Genomic DNA, 19,273 nt, shown 5'->3' with positions numbered 1-19,273 from the left:
GTTGTTGAAACACGGCAAGCAATTACTTGCTTCTTTTGCCATGTAAACGTCCTTTTAAAAACTTTTTTTTTTAAATAAAATATCTGAGGTTTTTGACTTTCTGTGCTCTACTCACCATGCTCTATCGCACACTCCTTTTTTGCCATCTGCTCAAAGTCGTGGATGATGGAGCGCCCTGCAAGGTAGTGGAAGGTCTCGTTCCACAGCTCTTCGTGAACCTTCTCTTCACGCTCCCGGCCATTTAGAAAAGGCTCAATGTCAAAGACCATCTCCCATTTCATTGGCTTCCCACACAGAAGTCCTGACACCACTGCCTTGCAGTCTCCTTGGTGCTGCGTGAAAGAAGCTAGATCTGACATTTGTGTATCCTGTGGGGTCTCTGCTTGGCACAACTGGTGTCCATATCCATCTGAAAAACCACAGGAGGAAACCTGGATTACAAAATGACTTTGATAAATGCATTAAATCGAATATTTTATGCATTTTGATTAGATTTATCAGCTGCGTACAAACCAATAGGATCAAAGTATGCGTTTGGTTTTGGAAGTGCTCAAGGTTGTTAAATTTTTGTCACAATATTAACAGTTGTCTCCCTTTGTAGGCACTTAGGGATCTTTGGTGAAAGCAACCACCAATTTTAATTGTATCCCCTATTACGATACGCATACACAAGTGCACTCACGTAGGGCCCTATGGTGGACACGTTTCGACGATTGGATTCCGCTGATTAAGAATGGAGGATTCTGTATAGCCCCAGTCGGTGGGCCAGTGTTTGCTGCCAGGGAATTGGTGGTATCTCGGGGCTTCCCGCGCCCCTGACCTTGCAGCTCTTTTTCACAGGAAGTCATGGCTTTTGCAAAAACAGTGAGGAAGTCGACAACATCTAAGCTGGATGGACCATGCCCCCTTAAGAAACAGGTAGGGCCTGTGTACCTGAGTCTTGTGAAATAAATCTTCTATCATTAATGTATGAATATACTTCAAACCCTTAAATAGTCTTATGTATGTATGTTGATTTGAGAACTACGTCATGCAATTTACTTATGACACTGTTATGTTATGAGTCTGTATTATTGACTGCTTCCCCCCATTTCCCCAATCTCTAACATCCAACTCTCTCCTTCTCCTTTCCTTTTCCCTCCGCTCCAACAAGGAATGCATATAAATATGAATATCATAAATAAAGCTTAGCCTCAAATACAAACTGTGTTTATACACTATGTTTGTTTAAAGATCCACAAACCCCTATTGTAACAGCAGTATCTTCTTTTCTAAGACCACACAGTGAGAATTAAACTAGCAGAAGGTTTTTTTGAACTGCAGCCTTTTCCAGAATTAGCGTTGGTTCTGTTTTGCTATCTATTCTGAGAGCGTCCTTCATTAACTCTTCTGAGAAGAACAATTAAAAATGGCCACCTTCTATAATTCATTAAGCTATCAGTTTGTAATTCTACTAGGAAATGAAAAAGGAGAATATCCAGCCTTCGTTTATGAAGCTGAAGGGTACTTGGATTATTAGGCAGTACTTTAATCCTGCTCTATGATTTTAAAGGGCACTGAGATGCTGTGACTACCTTAAACTGTTTCTTTATGTAACTACAACTTCCAGCAAGGCTGAATTGAAGCAGTTTCACATAAGGACACTTGAACATCTCACAGCACTGGGACTCCCCCCACTGTCAGAGTTAGATCATTATTCTATAATTGTCTTTTCATTTGAGAAATAGTTTAATTTGTGTGCAATTTCAATTCGGTACACTCACATCCAGTGAAATAAATCAATTGTTCCTTCAGTTCATTATATCCAGCACAGTTACATACTCTGGCGCTATTACATTAAAACGGAGGTTTGAGGAACCATAATTGCTACTCACACCTACCCGATCAGGGCGGCTCAAATCACCAGCGAAGCAAAGGGGAGAAGAGTTCTTGACCTTTGATGTGTCGCGATCTATTCTATTATTGACTTTTGTCTTTCCTAGGCTCAGCCTGTGTCTCTGCAACACCTCAGTGAAGCCATACACCTGACCATGTCAGCACAGATGTCACCTGGTTATCTTTACAGCATTTTGGAGCTTGTTAGTTCCACTTTCACCACTAATAAATCAACCCGGTCTCATCCTAAAATGTGTAGTAGCTACATTTGTCCACATGGAAATGCGTGAGAGTTTTACAAAAACGCCCCCTAAACTGTGAGGGGGATACGTTTCATTTTTCTATTCATTTTCTACGAGCCTTCTCAGGATCACGTGACTTTGGAGGTTTGGCCTGCCGTGAGCAAAAAACATGGCGGATGCACGTTCATTTTTCGGTGGAATATCCCATAAAACAAGATATTTTGAGGACTAATTTTTATTTTGACAACATTTCTAGTGAGAAATATACCATTTTCTTTTAAAATATGCTTTCATTTTGGACATACAGTTTGTAGTTTGCTTGTTTCGTTCAACTTTTTATCCCAAAGGCTCTGTTACGTTGGAGAAACACGTTAACTTTCATTCATATCTGCAGACGTGCGCGTGGGTCACGTGACTAATATGATTCTCTTTTTTCCCCGCAGAAAATGCAATAAAATAGGAGTGATTGTGGACTAATTTATTTTTGAAAACATTTCTAGCAGTATATATCCCCTTTATTTTCATAATATCCATTCATTGCAGACATGCAGTTCGTAGTTTGTTTGTTACGTTCAACTTTTCCTCAAAGGATCTGAAGGCGTTTGATCTTTCAGCCGCATATATTTTTCCATAAATATATGCGGGCTGACGTGGGTCACGTGACGTGACCTGAGTTTCTCTTTTTTCATATAAAAGATCTCGTAAAAAGGTACGTTGCTATTTATTAATTATTTTTATTTACATTTCTACGGACCCGTGTATAGGTTTCATGCTGTGTAGTTGCGACTTTGAAGGACATTTAAACAAACCGGAAGAATGTTGTTCAGGAACGGACTGGAGAGTTCTCTAAATTTACTTAGCGATTTGTTTTATTCAATATTCTTTTACATGTTAAGGTATTCACACTACAAGTCTAAATGCTGTGTACAATGTCTGATCTTTCCCATCATATCTGTGGGCTGACGTGGGGTCATGTGACGCGAGTTTCTTTTTTTCCCGTGGAAAAAAAAATCTCGTAAAATAAGATCGTCTGAGGTTTAATATTTACGTTTAATAACATTTCTAGGGACCGATGTACTCTGTCGTAACGTCCATGCAAGCGTATTTTTTCAACATCAACTAGTTGAGTTAAGAAATACACTGTAAATAATAAAAAAAAAAGACGTTTGGCTCTAAACTGGTTTTGTGATTGCTCCCAGTCCCACGTTTATCGGGAAGATTAAGTTTTAAAAATAAGCCCAGCGACAAACAGGTGTTTATTTTTATTTTTTATAGAAATTAATGTTTCCATTACTAATGCAAACTTTTTGTTTTGCAGGTACTTAAAGAAACAAAAAATCAAATGTTTTTCAGAGCGAAGGTACCTTGTCGCGTGACAGATTGCAGTTGTTTTTTATTCAAACTTTATTGACTGTAACAATTCAAAACAACAATTCCAAAAAGCAACAAGAAAGAAACAAACCAGGGGATTATTATGAAATTTTTCACAAAAACATCGAAACTGACGCACAGATTGAATGTGTTAAATGCTTTTGTTATTGTCAGAGTTTCTTATTGTGTTCATGTTTTGTTTGAACTCATTGATAAAGTTAGAAAAATGGGGGGTATGATTTATAACTTTGTATTTATGAATGTGCCATATGAATAAAAATAAAAAAAGGTTAATGATGTAGAATTGTTCTTTTTTATGGGATGGACAGTGGGTGAGGCACGACAGATTACAGTAAAACAGTCAAACTGCTACCACAATAGCGTTGAACTTCTGTTGAGAATAATTCATTCATAAATCTGTCTATATATTAGAATATCAGCATCTGGATCATTTACGTCTATTTTAACATAAAAGGGGCTAAAAAGAACTATCAACAAACAACAACTACTAATAAATATTATAGGAAATAAGGAAACTAAGTATAAAAAAGTAAAACAAAATAAATGTACATAGTATATTATTTATTATTGTAAATAAAAAAAATAAACATGTCTGACTAAGAGTGGGGGTTGAGGTCGGGGTTTTTTTTGTCTCTTTTTTGGAATCCAGCGTAGAGGCCATGACCCCCCCCTGCAAGAAAAGTAGAGAAGGTTCAATCAAACAGTGATAGACGATGGGCTACAGTTTGTTGAAGGCTTAGAAGCCTGTTTACTTTAGATAATATATCCTATTTAATATATCCTATTTAAAACATTATTGAGAATTACTACAGGAAACAGTGATGAAACCTTTTTTAACAGATAAATTAGAGCACTTCATTGTAATACTATAATATATGAGATACGTCAAAAAATTGACAGTTAAAGAAAAAAGAATATAATAGATCCTAATATTTTATAAAATCCATCAAAATAATTGTTTCATCTCATTTATCATAATATTTATAGTTTTTTTTTATCACACACCATTAGACTCGTAGTGTAAATAAATTAAAATGCAGAAAAATCAATTTAAAGAACTCTTTGGTCCGTCCCTGAACTCAACATTTTTCCGGTTTGTTGTCACATGTCAATCATAGCCTGATTGCCGCAACAGCAACACGGAACGAGAGAACCTATACACGGGTCCCTAGAAATGTAAATAAAACAAATTAGTAAATCGCAACGTACCTTTTTACGAGATTTTCCACAGGAAAAAAAGAGAAAGGCACGTCACGTGACCCACGTCAGCCCGCATATATGAATGGAAAAGATCAGACGCTTTCAGATCCTTTGAGGAAAAGTTGAACGTAACAAACAAACAACTTCATGTCTGCAATATTACGAAAATAAAGGGGATATATACTGCTAGAAATGTTTTCAAAAATAAATTAGTCCACAATCACTCTTATTTTATGGCATTTTCTGCGGAAAAAAAGAGAATCATATTAGTCACGTGACCCACGCGCACGTCTGCAGATATGAATGAAAGTTAACGTGTTTCTCCAACGTAACAGAGCCTTTGGGAGAAAAAGTTGAACGAAACAAGCAAACTACAAACTGTATGTCCAAAATGAAAGCATATTTTAAAAGAAAATGGTATATTTCTCACTAGAAATGTTGTCAAAATAAAAATTAGTCCTCAAAATATCTTGTTTTATGGGATATTCCACCGAAAAATGAACATGCATCCGCCATGTTTTTTGCTCACGGCAGGCCAAACCTCCAAAGTCACGTGATCCTGAGAAGGCTCGTAGAAAATGAATAGAAAAATGAAACGTATCCCCCTCACAGTTTAGGGGGCGTTTTTGTAAAACTCTCACGTATTTCCATGTGGACAAATGTAGCTACTACACATTTTAGGATGAGACTGGGTTGAATAAATCTAAGTATAAAAGAACACCTTGTATATTTTATACTTTATTGCCTTTTAAAAAAAATATATACTAGATTGAAGAGTTCCAGCCTTATTGGATCCGAATATGATAGAGCAAACTGCTAAAAGAAGGACTAACTCAACCCAATAACTTCAAACTTTGATTAATAACCCTTGTGCTATCTTAGATGACCCCACCCTTGCATTTACGTGTTATTCCTACCATGACAAAGTTCAAAAAGGGCTTTGAATGAAGTTGGAGTACTTACCAAGTCCTTTTTTCCTTTTCTTTTGCAACTCCATCCAAGCTCAAAATTGAACAAACAAGCACTATCACCAAAGCCACCAGGAACAAAGAACACACACTGCACATGCTCCATGATCACAAGTTCCCGAAGAGAAAGGAAAATATACAATAAAAACTATCTATAAATCAAGTTATCCTGTGTTGTAGCTTTAAATTTGTTGAATGAGTAACAATTTTTCATATCTCCACTACATACATGTACGTTTGTACATGCAGCCAGTTTAATTAAAGATATTGAACTAGTTAAAAGCTCTTAAAATGGCAAATGGCGTATACTTATATAGCGCTTTCTACCCTCTTTCGAAGGCCCAAAGCGCTTTACAGTCACAGTCCCAATCACCCAGTCACACACAAATTCACGCACTGATGGCGGCCCCGCTGCCGAACACTGGCGCCAACCTCCCACCAGAGGCAAGGTGGGATTCAGTGTCTTGCCCAAGGACACTTCGACTGATGGGCGTGCAAGGCGGGAATCAAACCTGCAATCTTATGATCATGGGTCAACCGCACTACCGCAGCACCAAAGCCGCCGCACAAGTAAACTGTATTTATTTTCTCTTAAATGGAAGTGCTTTGTGGTGATTGATTGTTTTTTTTTGTTTTTTTTTAACATGATTTGAATTTGGGTCAACAAGATCTCTAATATTTTCTATTTGTGAAATAGAGAGTTGGTCGGCTCTATATAGAATGATCCAGTGATATTTCTTATGCCTTTTTTTAAGGAAGAGGAATACTTTTGTAGTGGGTCTTTTAAAAACAAAAATATTTTTCTGGTGTCCCCAAAGCCAGCCCCAAAACTCATGATGAAAACTCTTTTAATAACCATAATAAAACGGGCTTTCGGCATTTATGTTTTATTGAGTTTAATCATGAAAGGCAATGTGAACGTGCTCTGATTCTGTATTAATTATCACTGCAAAGTCTAATGAATCCAGCAGGAAATTGTTCTGAGGAGACATGAGTCACATTCTGAGTAGGTTAATTTCTTTTACACGAAAGTGAGTTTGTGAGGAAAACCTTTCATGTTCAAATCTAAATGAATGCCACAATTTCTTTCATTTATGCCTTTAAAAGTATATTTTTAAAGTTTTGCAAATATTCAATTCTTCTACATTTTCAATATATTTAGGATGTAATCAACCATCCTCATAGTATGTCACTTTATGAACACAGACATTTTTCCTACAAGATCCAGGAGATCTGTATTATTAGACATGCTAAAAGAAAAGTACAAAAAGTACAGTGAGTATGACATTTTACCATCAGAGCGGCACTACAGAGCAATCAGACATAAAAGCAACAGTCCTTCTAACATCTTGCAATACTGAGCAAGTCTGCTGAAGGTACACTGAAGTTCACAAAGCCTGTGATATTTAGTTCTCTGTATTGGATCTTATCAGTGGCTCATTTTATGCTTCATCACAGGGCTGGCTAACCCTGGTCCCCAAGAGCCTAAACCTTGCCCGTTTTCCAGTTTTCCCTTTGCAGCTTTCTCCTAAATCAGGTGATTCCATGTCCTGATTGACTGAACACATCTTATGTAGGAAGTCAGCATCAAGCAGTGCAGGGAGAGCTGGAAATGTTGTGATGTGAAGCACATGAGAAGTTATGTTATTCAAATCGTTGTGAAACAGGAGCAAATGAAAAAAATGGGGTTGGAATAAGATTGTAGCTGTGACTTAGGTGCTACAATCACAAGCTCCCTGCTTTGCTCCATTTTGATGTAAACAAATAGATGTTTTAAGTGCAATTGTGTTATGTCCTGCTGAGCTGAACTGTTGTTGCTTTGTGTATATGGAACCTACAGCTGGCAAGGTGAGCCCAACACTAATATCCCACATGGGCAAAATAAAATTGAATTGAATTTGAGAGGTTTTAAGCTTAAAAGGAAATGTTGTAATCCCAATAAACATTTAGAGGTATTTTAAACATTTTAGAACGTAAATATAAAAAGCTGTCATGTTTAAAACCAAATGTTTCAGCCCTGTATACACTTGAATACACTGATTTATGTCATTCATCTCATCACCCATGTGTTGAGGCCTATTGACCGCCCAACAGAACAGCAATCAATAAATGGACAAGTTTAACCATGTGATGGACTGGCAAACAAACCAGAATGTACCCTGCCTTCACTGACTGTGACTAGGATAGGCTCCAGCATCATCTTGACCCCAAAAGGGATTAACCTTTAATACTAAACATGGCGCCAGCAACGTCTAAATAACACACGCTCTTTCACATACTATACTGTACCACTTTAAGCAATCAACGTGAATCAACTAATTTTGACCCGGACAAATTGGTTTTGTAACACTTTTACTAATGTAAAGTTTTACAAAATAAATATTTCCTTTGCAACGGAAAACGGAAAAAAAAGCGCAATATACTTTTAAGTAGCCGAGGATTGGTGGCACATCTGCATTTAATTATCACCTAATTATCACCTAACTCTCACTTCAAATTAATTCAGTACAAAAAATTTGGACAGTTTTTAACGTCACATAATATAAAACAGATGGAACTGTGCACCACACACACACAACATGGACACTACCAGGACAACTGCTGACATCACCTAGAAAACTAGTTTAAAGGTGGATCCACTAGCCCTCATCAGCTTCTTCCACAAATCAAACACCTTCCCGGAAGAATGGACATTTGAACAAATGTTTGACGTTTTTCAGTCTCAGGGTTGCATTTTAAAACTGGAAAATTCCTGCTTAATACAGCCTTTCTGTAGGAAAATTCCTGAATGTCCTTTTTACAAGTTTCCTTAGTTCAGAAACATCTTCAGCTGATCAGCAACTTTATGTGATTGAATCTTCATTCTCTGTAAAAGGTTTGAGGCTGGTGGCTGCTCAACTTTTAAAGTGTGACGAATAAATAAATCAAAATAAAATGACCCAACCGTCGTAAAACTGGTATTTTCTAAAGATAATACCAAACATGGAATCCATCGTGTCTGCATCTTCTTTTGCAGACACGATGCAATGTGTCTGCAATAAATCCATACGTTGAGGAAGACTCCTCTCCTCGCTTTGTCTGTAAATAGCTGCTTTATGTTTCTTTGAAGTTGACGGCTCTTTGTCCTCCCCAAAGAAACTTTCCAAACATGTCTTTTTGTTTGGCTTTTGTTAACTTTTAGCTTTGAGCTTGTAGCTTAGCTAGCACTCCGAGCAAACACAGTTCAACACTGGAGCTTATGCTCCAGTGACAAAGTGTTAAGCACTTCAAAAGTGAATGGATGAATGGATAGAGACAGACGAACAATGGGGGATTCTATAACTTCATCTCTCTCCAATACATTTTTTTCAACACTTTTCACACCATTCTTATCCTTTGCCCTCATGCCCACCTTTTCCATTCATTCACCATTATCTTTCTGGATTTCTTCTGTACTGTCAAACCCTGATTCTTAAACGTGACTCTCTTGCCTGTTTTCTATCACAGCTGATTAGCTGAGATCAGGGCATTGTTGCTTCTGATTCACCGAAAACAACCAATCAAGCAATAAGTAGCAGAAAGTTAGCTGTAGAATTGCAGAGCAGAAGCTCTCAAAGGAAGAGGGTTGGGTTCTGTTATCTCAAAGGTTATCTCAAAAAGCGTTGACATCAGTTAACCAAATAATTCCCAGCCTCAGAAAGGTATTTCAAATATTTATTGATGACATAATCAATGAGTTCAGGCTGACCGGCTTCATACCTGAGTCTCCAATGCTGCCCAGAGAGGGGCTGTCAGTCGAAGACCCAGATCCGCCTCCCATTGCATAGCTGCGAGCCGCCTTGTAGTCATCGCCAGCTTGGGGGACGTCCTGCTGCTGCGGGTTCGAGTGCAGCTCTGGATCATCCTTGCGGTGCAGCAGTAGCTCTTGCTGAGGAAGAAGCTTGTGGCAGCTGGCTGCTTGTCCTTTGAAGGACGCGGCGGCACACAGGCTGGCCAACTGAGGCTGAAAACACAAGAGCTCATCTCTATTCCAATCAGGACTTTGGGTAAAGAAAAGCAGCAGCCGCCTGTAATTATTCACATTGTTTCTGCATGCCCACTCAAATTCAAATGAGGAAAATAGCAAATAGATAAATACATGTATGACAGATGAGCCAACACAGTAAGGAAATGCTTTAACTATGGAGGCATAAAAGCCCTCGGGTTTCCTGATGGGGTCTTCCTTTAATTCTAACAAATGGATTGAATATCCACCCATTAAGTCCTGCATAATATAACAGACCCTCTGCTGGATTGAGAAGAGCAGAGCCAGTTTCCTTCTTTTAAATCCTACTAACAGGCTTTCAGGGCAACACTCATACCTAATTGTCATTCATTAATTTTGCCCTAATTACCATAAAAGGTCACGCTGATCTGTTAGTGATTACACTACAGTTCAGTCAAGGAGTAGGTGCTGATTTTTCTCTGCTTTTGGAATTTGAACATAACTTTGTGTATGATACCTCTTAAACATATGCTTGCTTTTCTAGTGCTTCCATTAAAAGTGTGTGATATTTTGTATCAAAGTCAAGGTTAAAAGAGTATTTGAATCAGGTTTCACACCTGAAAGTCACTCTTCCACTGGGCCTCGTGCTCTGGGCTCATTTGGCCAATGAGCTCCTGGACTTTGGTTCTCCTCAGTGGGTTCTTGGGGGCCACGGAGCTCGGGTCGCTGGGAGTGTTGGTTTTCTTTGCTGGGTTGAAGTCCATTATCTGGTTGGTGCTGTACGCCCGTCTCCTCTGCACAGTGTCATCTAAAAACAGCAAGGTTTTAAAAAAAAAAACCTTTAACATCACAGTGAAGTTTCCAAAGCCTTATTTCCTGTTTTTTTCAAGTCACAGCTTGTTTTATTGACCTGATCTGCTGATCTAGAGCTGCTGTGCAAACAATGTGAGCAGCAAGGAAATCGGTGCAGGTAGCAGGTGCAAAGCTTTGAAAACCCTCCCCTTATTGCCTCGTTCCATCCCAGATGTACCTATTTCAATAGAATCAAGCACTTTGGCCCTTTTAGTGTTATTTGTTAATTTGAAATTATTTTAAACTGAATTTTTTTCATAATTCAATTCAATTTTATTTTATTTGTTTAGCCCAAATTTTACAATAACAGTCGTCTCAATGGGCTTCATTCATACTTTTATCAACATTGTCTTCAATAGAAACCTAGAAGAGAATGAACACGCAACGTCTTTGGTTGTGACAACTAGTAACACTCAGATCCGATTGAACAAACTGTTGAAGGATGAATGAGAAAACTTTTTATCATTTTGTAATCTAACATGTTCATCTAAATTTATTCATTTAATTCAAAATGATCGTTTGATACACTTAGAAATCAACTTTTTTATAAGAACTTTATCTTTAAGCACTTAATAAATAAATATATATATATATATATATATATATATATATATATATATATATATATATATATATATATATATATATATATATATATATATATTATATTATTATATTATTATATTATTATTATTTTTTTATGTTGATCTTTTGGAGGTTGTTGTCTTAAAAGTAGCTTGCATGCTGCAAAAGTGTGTGCACCCCTGTCTGTAATTCTTGGAGAAAACACATTGAGATCATTGACTGTATACGAAAAACTGGACTGAGAGGGTGTGACGTCATCCATAGAAAATGGCTTACTTAGAGCTCCAACCAAATAGTCAGTTATTTTTTGCCATGTCGGCGTGAGATGACGTCATGGTCAGACTTAGTCTGAGTCAACATTTCTATCACAGTCAATTTTCCCAATCAGAAGTAAGTTTTTTGAAAGTCTACACCCTTACCACTTTAAACCAGGCTCGGAGGAATCTGTCAATCAAATGCTTTGATTGGACTGAGTATAACTTAAGTAGCTTTCACTACAGAGAAAAATATTTTCAAAAAACTCCAATTATCAAGAACATGTTTAAAAAGGTATCAGATTAAGAATGGTTATTCTGACAAAGAGAATGACTGAATAATAACTTTCGGATTAGAAGTCAGTGGGATTTTGGCTTCTTGGAACCAGCAGGTACTTCCAGTTCGTAATGCCAGGTGGAGGTCAATCAGTCCAGTTCTCATTTACTGTAAATTGCCTAAAGAGATGGGACAGCAGTTCTGCCCACAAGTCAGAGGTGCCACTGCCGAAAATATGCCCTAGAAACACTGGTTGTTTGATTTTACCTAAAAATGACGTAAACATTATTTTTTTAAAAACCACTGGGGACATTTTTACAATGGATCAAACAATAACTGGAGTGTGACTTTAAAGAGTTGACTTAAGTGGATTTTATCCTGACTTACCTGTTTTTTAATCTAATTTTTGTTTTTTAATGATCTACTACCAGAGATATTATCATTTCTCTTACAGTCAATAATTGAAACCCACTCCCACAAATCTGTTACTTTTGGAAACTCTTGTCAGAAAATAATTCTTCAGAAAACCCACTCAACTGAAAGACCTCCGAACAAAAATATGAAGTCCATTTTTCCAACATAAAAGCACAAACTCTTAACTTTTTTTTTTGGATGATCACCCTCCACAGAAAGTCAGTCATCTAAGGGTTTACCCATAATGTCCTGTTCTGCAGTGACAGGGCTGCTGTCTGTCAGGGAGTCCTGGTGGGAAACGCACGAGGCCCAAGAGGGCGCCTCCCTGTGGTATCCTTGATTACAAGTCCCCATCTTCGCTGACTCCTCCTCTTGAGAGTGGTAGAACACCGAGCTGGCTGACTCAACGGAGCGCATCATGCTGTATCGCCTCCTCTTATCCTGTTGAGATGGAGAGTGGATGACACATCCAGCAGAGGGCTTTCAACCTTTTCTGACACTTTTTGTAGTGGCGTTTATTTCCCGCGTCACTCGGTCCTTAGTACTTCCTCCAGAAAGCAGATGTGTAAATTCGGTTTGATTAGAAGGATTTATCAAACACACTTACAGATTTGGGGTTGTGGTAACGGCTTGTGTCGCAAACCACACTGTAGCCAATAAGATTGTCCCCCGGGAAGAGGAAGGTGCTCCCCACAGGTGAGAGCAGCACCTCCTTGGTTTCAGGAAAAAGCCATTCGATGGAAATGTCGCTGAGCACGGGGGACATTGTTTTCTTGAGCGTCCTTATCATCTGCAGAGGAAAAAACACAAACAAACATTAGACTCAGCTTTTCTCTGTCTGGCACTTAATAGAAGCCTAATTGGTATCAGTGGCACACACAGTGCTCTGAAACCCGTGCATAATAGCCCCCCAGTGACTCTCAAAATGGCTGGCTGTCGTTAGGAGTGACACTCCAAGCTGGAAATGAGTACCTTGGGCTGCAGCCTCTCTCCGTCAGCCAGATACTCTGCTGTTCCTTTGGAGACCGCCGCCAGCCCGTGCACCAGCCTCCTGCAAGCATTCAGGCCTATGCCGAATGTAAAACATCTGCACACACATGGAATGTCAGGGAGAAATCCAGAGATATGCCACAAAATTCCCCACAACAACAAATAACAGGAATCTCCTTTGATGCCTCATTGCCAGACGATTTCATTTCAGTTTTTGACAGTGGTTGCGTTTGCTTTGCACAAGCCTATCTATTCTTGTGTTGAAATATAACAGGAAGTTTCCTCTTAAAAAAAAAAGAAAATGACACAACAAAGTGGGTTTCAGGAGAAGGACCGGCTCCTCTTTGATCAGGGATGTATGGTCGCGCTGACTTGTAAGCACAGCAGGATAATTACTGAGGCCTGACTCAGCCAAGCTCTCCCTGTCTAATACAATTATCCGAGGGCATTCATCCATTAAAAGAGGAAAAACAAAAGTCAATTATTACCAGAAAAACTCCGGACGAGAATTTCATGGTGTGAGGAAAATTAAAAGGCACGAGAGAGAAAAACAAAAAGTTTTCCTGCTTAAATGCTGAAATAATTCGGTTTCCAAGTTTCCATCACATCCCATCTCATTTCCTTATTTTTCTGCTTGACCCAAGCCAGTAGCGTGCTAGAACATTTTATATTGGGGGGGGAAGCAAACTTTGGAAGGGTTCTAAATGACAACAGCAAAGTGAGAAACCATTACAGATCAAATATTGATGAGTTAATTTTGATTTGAAGTTTTCTTAATCTTGTTTCCCCATAGCTCAGCCCCTGACCTCAGCAGATTTCTTACACATGTTTGATACAACAAACTACTCTTTCTTGGATTATCATTGTAGAGGATGACATTATCAGATAAAGCATTTGATGCTCCTGAGAAGCCCACACGGGATTTTTATTGTATTGTAGGATCTCACAACTCCGCCAAGTTGTGTCTTGAAGTTCTCTTGTGGCTTGTGGGGTATTGGGGGTCAGGGTTGTAGTTATGTTTCCAGTTTTTTTTATTACCTTCTGTTTCTGGGGTTTTTCTTTCCAGCCTCTTTTTTTCTCTTCCACCTGGGTCTACTGTCATCTTAATGGGTGCACCTGCACTTGATTGTCTCATCCTTCCACCTGTTTATAATCCGCGTGTTCCCCCCACTTGTCGCCAGATCGTTTTGTGTGCCTTCTCGAGTGCTGCGAGCAATCTAGTGTTGTGTTCTTCCTGCGTTTGTGTCCGCATCTGGATCCTGACATGGCTTGTTTTTGTCTGTTTATTTATTGTATTGTGAAGTTTTTATGAGGATAAGGTAAGTTACACGTATTTATGATGTTCTAGTGATGCTGTCATACAATGTCCTTATGCAACACCCTAGTCATTAGTACAATGCACATACTGGCTCCTTACTAACGGTGTGTAAAAGTCCACGCAGTGCCCGTAGATTACCATAGAAATCTTTACTCTGATTGCCTTATTTACTCATTTCTCTCTTTACTTTACCCTTACATGTTAAGGCAGCACATCGTGATCTACAGGTTCAATGAACACTCTACAATCTTGATATCTTGTTTAGCCCACCTGCGTGTGCAACCTAAGGCATTACCCTTGTGTGTCGCATAAGTGTTTGCTACGACCAGTTGTTTGCAGCATGTCTTTGCAGCATTTCCGTACAAAGAAATGTACATGAACATTTTCGCACTACAGGTTCACAGAGGGGTCTGTAGCCTTGATATTTCATGTGAGCCCCTTGTGTGCCCTAAACATTGCCCATTCTTCGCCCACGGACAGCCAGTGTCCACCCGTAAGGGTAACTGTGACTAAAGCTGGAATTCCTTAACATTTGCTTTGATCCAACACATAAACAATTTTGAAATTTGTGCTATTTTTAGGAAACTGCAATCACCTTTAGCATCAGAGGAATGACAACAAAGGCTCTTGTAATGTAATATTGACCAAAAAAACTAAAGTCACCCACTCATGTGGCAGCACAACTTGCCTAACGTAGCGCGCGTGGCTGCGCACCACCTCGATGACCCGGCCCGTGTCGCTGACGGCGCCGTCCGTCAGCAGGAAGAGCAGCCGGGGGTGTCCGCTGACCATGGGCTGCTGCAGGATCCAGGTGAGAGGGGGGAGGATGTTGGTACCCCCCATGTCTGCTCTCATCTTCCTGACGTACTCACAGGCCTGGGCCACAGCCTCCTGGAGCACAAGTAAAAGGACTTACTCAGATGTTGAAGACTATTTCGCACAAAAAAGTTAGTGTCTTCTGGACTTTCGTGTGCAGAATCATCTAGTAGATTTTAAAGATATTTGGTAAGTAATTGGATAACTAATCCTTGCAAAAACGGTACAGAAAAACACAAAAAAGCAAAAAGTTGAACATATAATGAAAATAAAAACAACGTTTTTTCGTTTTTGTCTGTTTATCTTCATTCTTCTTATAGAAATTTCTTTGCCATAGGTGAAATCTCAAAAGGAGGAAAGACTGTCATCTGCTAGTTTGCTCAGACGGCAAACATGTCCATATCTAATTAAAGACACTGCTTGAGTGCAGGTCAGCAGCCTTTGTAGTCAATACTTCAGATAAAAGTCCTCTGTGAATTATTCCCTTCCTTTGAAACATCTTCTGTTGTGTTTATTATGAGATTTTTGCTTCAGATCATCAAAACTAGACATTTTTTTGTTTGTGTGTTACATTTGTTTCTAGATTCTCAAATTAAAAATCGACATTAATGCAGCTTAAATCAAAGTTTATAGAAAAACTTATAGAATTTAAGTAAAATAAAAGTCTTGAAGCAAATCTAATATTTTTTTTTTCTCTTAGTCCGACTTTTCCATGTGCAGCAAGTGTTTGATTGGACTAAACGTCCTTTTGTTTGCACAGAGGGTTTTATTCAAACAGAGTCTAAAACGTGTTTGTAGAACCAGAAAGCAGTTCAGGTTTCTCATTTTCCTCCTGTCAGCTGCAGGATCCAGCTCTCCTCCTGCTACAAATGTAACCTTGTCTTAAAACTTGTATGACAATCCAGTTTCTTGAATCTCAAAGTAGTTACTCTTTCCAGTTCTAAAACCTCACTTGAAGTAGTCTTACATTCTTTATTTGATCTAAAATAGCCACACACTTTTTTTTTCATGTCTCAAAAGGCCTTAACCTTTGCCAGGCCACCGTTAAAAATAAGACTTGCTTTCTTGATCTGTTTTGCCTGGATAAAGTAAGGTTAAATAAATAAAAATAAAAACATGTAGCAGAACTTTACAGGATAAAAGGGTGTTGGTGGCCTAAACCATTTAGTTGGGATTGATGAAGACAATAGCAGAATTGGAGGCCAGATTATTGGGGACTAGATAGACAAACGTCACACAAAATAATTGATAAATTTATTAGTCTCAAATTTGTCTCTGAGACAATTTGGGGACAAATTTGTCTTTTTTATTGTCTATCCGAAAGTTATGCAATTAAAATTCTTTATGATTACAAGAGGAGCCAGTTGAGGTGGGTCTGACATCTGATACCTCCTGGACTCCTCCCTCGGGAGATGTTCCAGGCATGTCCCACTGGGAGGAGACCCCACGGAAAATCCATAAATGGCAACTGAATGGATTTCTTTTTGTTGGAATCGGAAGTACGGCGTTTTCTACGGATGACATCACTCTCACTCACTCCAGTTCCTTTATACAGTCAATGAAACTGGTACAAGGATTGTGCTCCCTCGTTATTGCTTTGTTTGCTAAATCCTGCGTATTGACGATAAAATTCAAATCATTTGTAATTTGTGCATTTTCTCTGCGATCCTGCAGAAAGTAGCTGCTCTCGTGTTTTCTCTGCAGTTGCCTGGAGCCTTACCAAGGGGCTGCTACTAGCAGTTTGCTCCAACATCTCCAGCAGTGAAGCTGGTTTCAAGGGTTTCAGGTCACATCAGTTCAGCCAAAAGATTACAGATCCACAGACATGTCAGACATGTTGTGACTGAAGGTGCTAAAAGAAACTCTCCTTTCCTTTTTACAGAATACGTGAGATGACGCCCACAACTTTTATTTTCACATAAAAGACGTATTCACAAGTTCTCCTTCTTTACCTCTTCATAGCTTTGACTGCTTGCAAACAATGACTTGAACATTGATCCAAAGCTGACGATGTTGAAAAGGCAGCCAGGCATCAGACTCTTGAGAATGACCACCAGGGCATCCTGGGAAGAGGAAACAGACAGGAATGACACAGAATAATGTCTTCCATCTTTGTCCTTTCTACAGCAGATGGGCAGGTTTGAAAATAAAACCAATTATCCAAACTTCAAATTAGGGCCGACAGCTGATGTCGCCTCCAATTAGGCGTATTTATTCGTGCTCCACCAAAAGTAAAGTAAAGTTCGACAAAAGTTTGGATAGATGAAACATGATCTGCATCTGAAACAACTTTATAAAAACTTTCTTTTAGAACTGACACCTAAGCAGTCTTTTTTACCTTCATTCTCTAAACACTTTTTGTGTTTTTATATTTATATTTCCATGTCTTTTAGGTGAGTAAAACATAAGCATGAACTAAAATGAGACATAAAGTGTGGCTTTGTATCGGAAATTACTTCAAAACTTCATTTGTGACACCTTTCTGTTACAATTGACAACTAAACAATCATTCTTACCTTGAACAGCTTTTGTTCTTGTATGTTTGGCATATTTTTTAAATAAATACAACAGCTAAAGCTTGAAAAAGACATTTTTAAGCTCTCATCTAAATTAAACTCTTATTTAAAAAGAAGAAAAAGTGCACTGACTGCACAACTACAATTTCTGCTGAAATACATAAAAAGGTAAATCCTTGAGAGCTTCTGAGCTTTTAACATTTTTATTGGTTTTACTTTTGTTTCTACGGTGTTTTGCAGGTGTGGGATTTTCTCAGCAATCCCGTGGTAAATAATCATCACAGTTTTATCGTGTTTACTCTGGCCCTAAGCCCAAACACTGTAGTACTCCGAAAATCCAATCAAAGCTTGTGCGGGAGTCTCAAAAGATCAACAGCTGGAATCAACAAGCAGGATCGGTGCACAAGAAGCCAAACATTTTTAAAGGGAAAACAGAAATAGTTCAGCCTGCAGGATCCCTGAGCCGACGCCGTGGGAGCTCATGGAAGTTCACGTGATGGCATCTCAAAGACCGAGCAGCCACAGTCAGCTGTAAATACTATTTCTGATCAATACCCTCATGTATGTATGCCCTTTCCACTGCTGAAGAACTACGTCTTCAGCTGCTTCTCCTGACATTTCTTGTGTTTCCATAGATCTCTGTTTACCAAAATCCTTGATTCACCTTTTGTGAATATTGGTTTAAAATAAAGTATTTGGTTGACAGCTGAAGGTGGATAGGCCTGGTTTTAATCATTTACATGTAAATGAGTGGACCCTGATTTATAAAGCGCTCCTCTGCAAACAGGGGCTGGGATATAAATACCTTCACACGATTGATTTTGCTTCCGCTCATGCTGCCGCTGCGGTCAACCAGGAAGATAAATTCGCCATGAACTTTCCTCAGGTCCGAGCAGATAGGTTTGAGGTCAGGGCAAAAGTTCAGCATGACCACAGGATTGTGGAGGATGTCTTTATGTAGTCGGCGGTGAATTATATCCACCTGCAAAGGCAGAGGAGGAGCATAAATCACAGAGGTGGCCTTAACCAGATAATGAATTCTATGGATTTGCGGGGTTTCTCACTTAATAATTAAACAGGGGGGATAGAAAGAAAAAAAAGGAAGACCAAGTGATCAGGTTGACAAAGCACATCAATTATTGTACATGTGGTGAGAAAGTCGAGGCTGAATGAGCCTCGCCTTCTGGAGTGTTTCCATAGAAACCCAGTTTTATGGCTAAGTGCTCTCTCTCATCTCCTCATGCCTGTATAGGTCCGCTGGTCACTTGACAACCTCATCATGGTGGGAATGGACACACGCTGGGATGTGAAGGAGATACGAAGACTGATTGGCCAGACAATGAACACTTGGGTCCATTTTCTTTGAAGACGCCAAAATGTGTCCATTCTAGAATCGCAATGGTGTCTCCAGCTTCTTATGTTTATGTATTTAACCATAAACCCTGTCTCTTTAAGCTCCTCCCCCTGGGAAGAACCAGGATTCACTGACTGACTGTTAAGGTGGGAAGCCGTGACAGCAAACATTTAGGCTTTTCTGTAGAAAAAAAACGTTAAAAATATTTTGGCTTTACCATTTATGTTGTGTGTTTTTGTGTAGAGGTTGTGCAAAT

The 19,273-nt window shown here is 38.9% G+C and overlaps 1 protein-coding gene across 2 annotated transcripts in view; it reads right to left on the bottom strand.

Annotated features, from left to right (window-relative positions):
• The window catches only part of vwa5b1 (von Willebrand factor A domain containing 5B1), a 51,383-nt gene that overhangs the window by 17,299 nt on the left and 14,811 nt on the right, over positions 1-19,273 (bottom strand). For both annotated transcript variants that reach the window (XM_023956870.1, XM_023956869.1), the window contains exons 8-16: positions 18,469-18,645; positions 17,100-17,210; positions 15,020-15,222; positions 12,996-13,110; positions 12,631-12,813; positions 12,263-12,464; positions 10,259-10,449; positions 9,416-9,659; positions 116-409 (exon numbers count right to left, since the gene is read on the bottom strand). In XM_023956870.1, the coding sequence (XP_023812638.1) occupies positions 116-409; positions 9,416-9,659; positions 10,259-10,449; positions 12,263-12,464; positions 12,631-12,813; positions 12,996-13,110; positions 15,020-15,222; positions 17,100-17,210; positions 18,469-18,645 (1,720 nt within the window). The remainder of the gene's footprint in view (positions 1-115; positions 410-9,415; positions 9,660-10,258; positions 10,450-12,262; positions 12,465-12,630; positions 12,814-12,995; positions 13,111-15,019; positions 15,223-17,099; positions 17,211-18,468; positions 18,646-19,273) is intronic.

This window comes from Oryzias latipes, chromosome 7 (genome assembly GCF_002234675.1).
Source record: "Oryzias latipes chromosome 7, ASM223467v1".
NCBI classification, from domain to species: domain Eukaryota; kingdom Metazoa; phylum Chordata; class Actinopteri; order Beloniformes; family Adrianichthyidae; genus Oryzias; species Oryzias latipes.
This window is presented reverse-complemented; position numbering and strand designations above follow the sequence as displayed.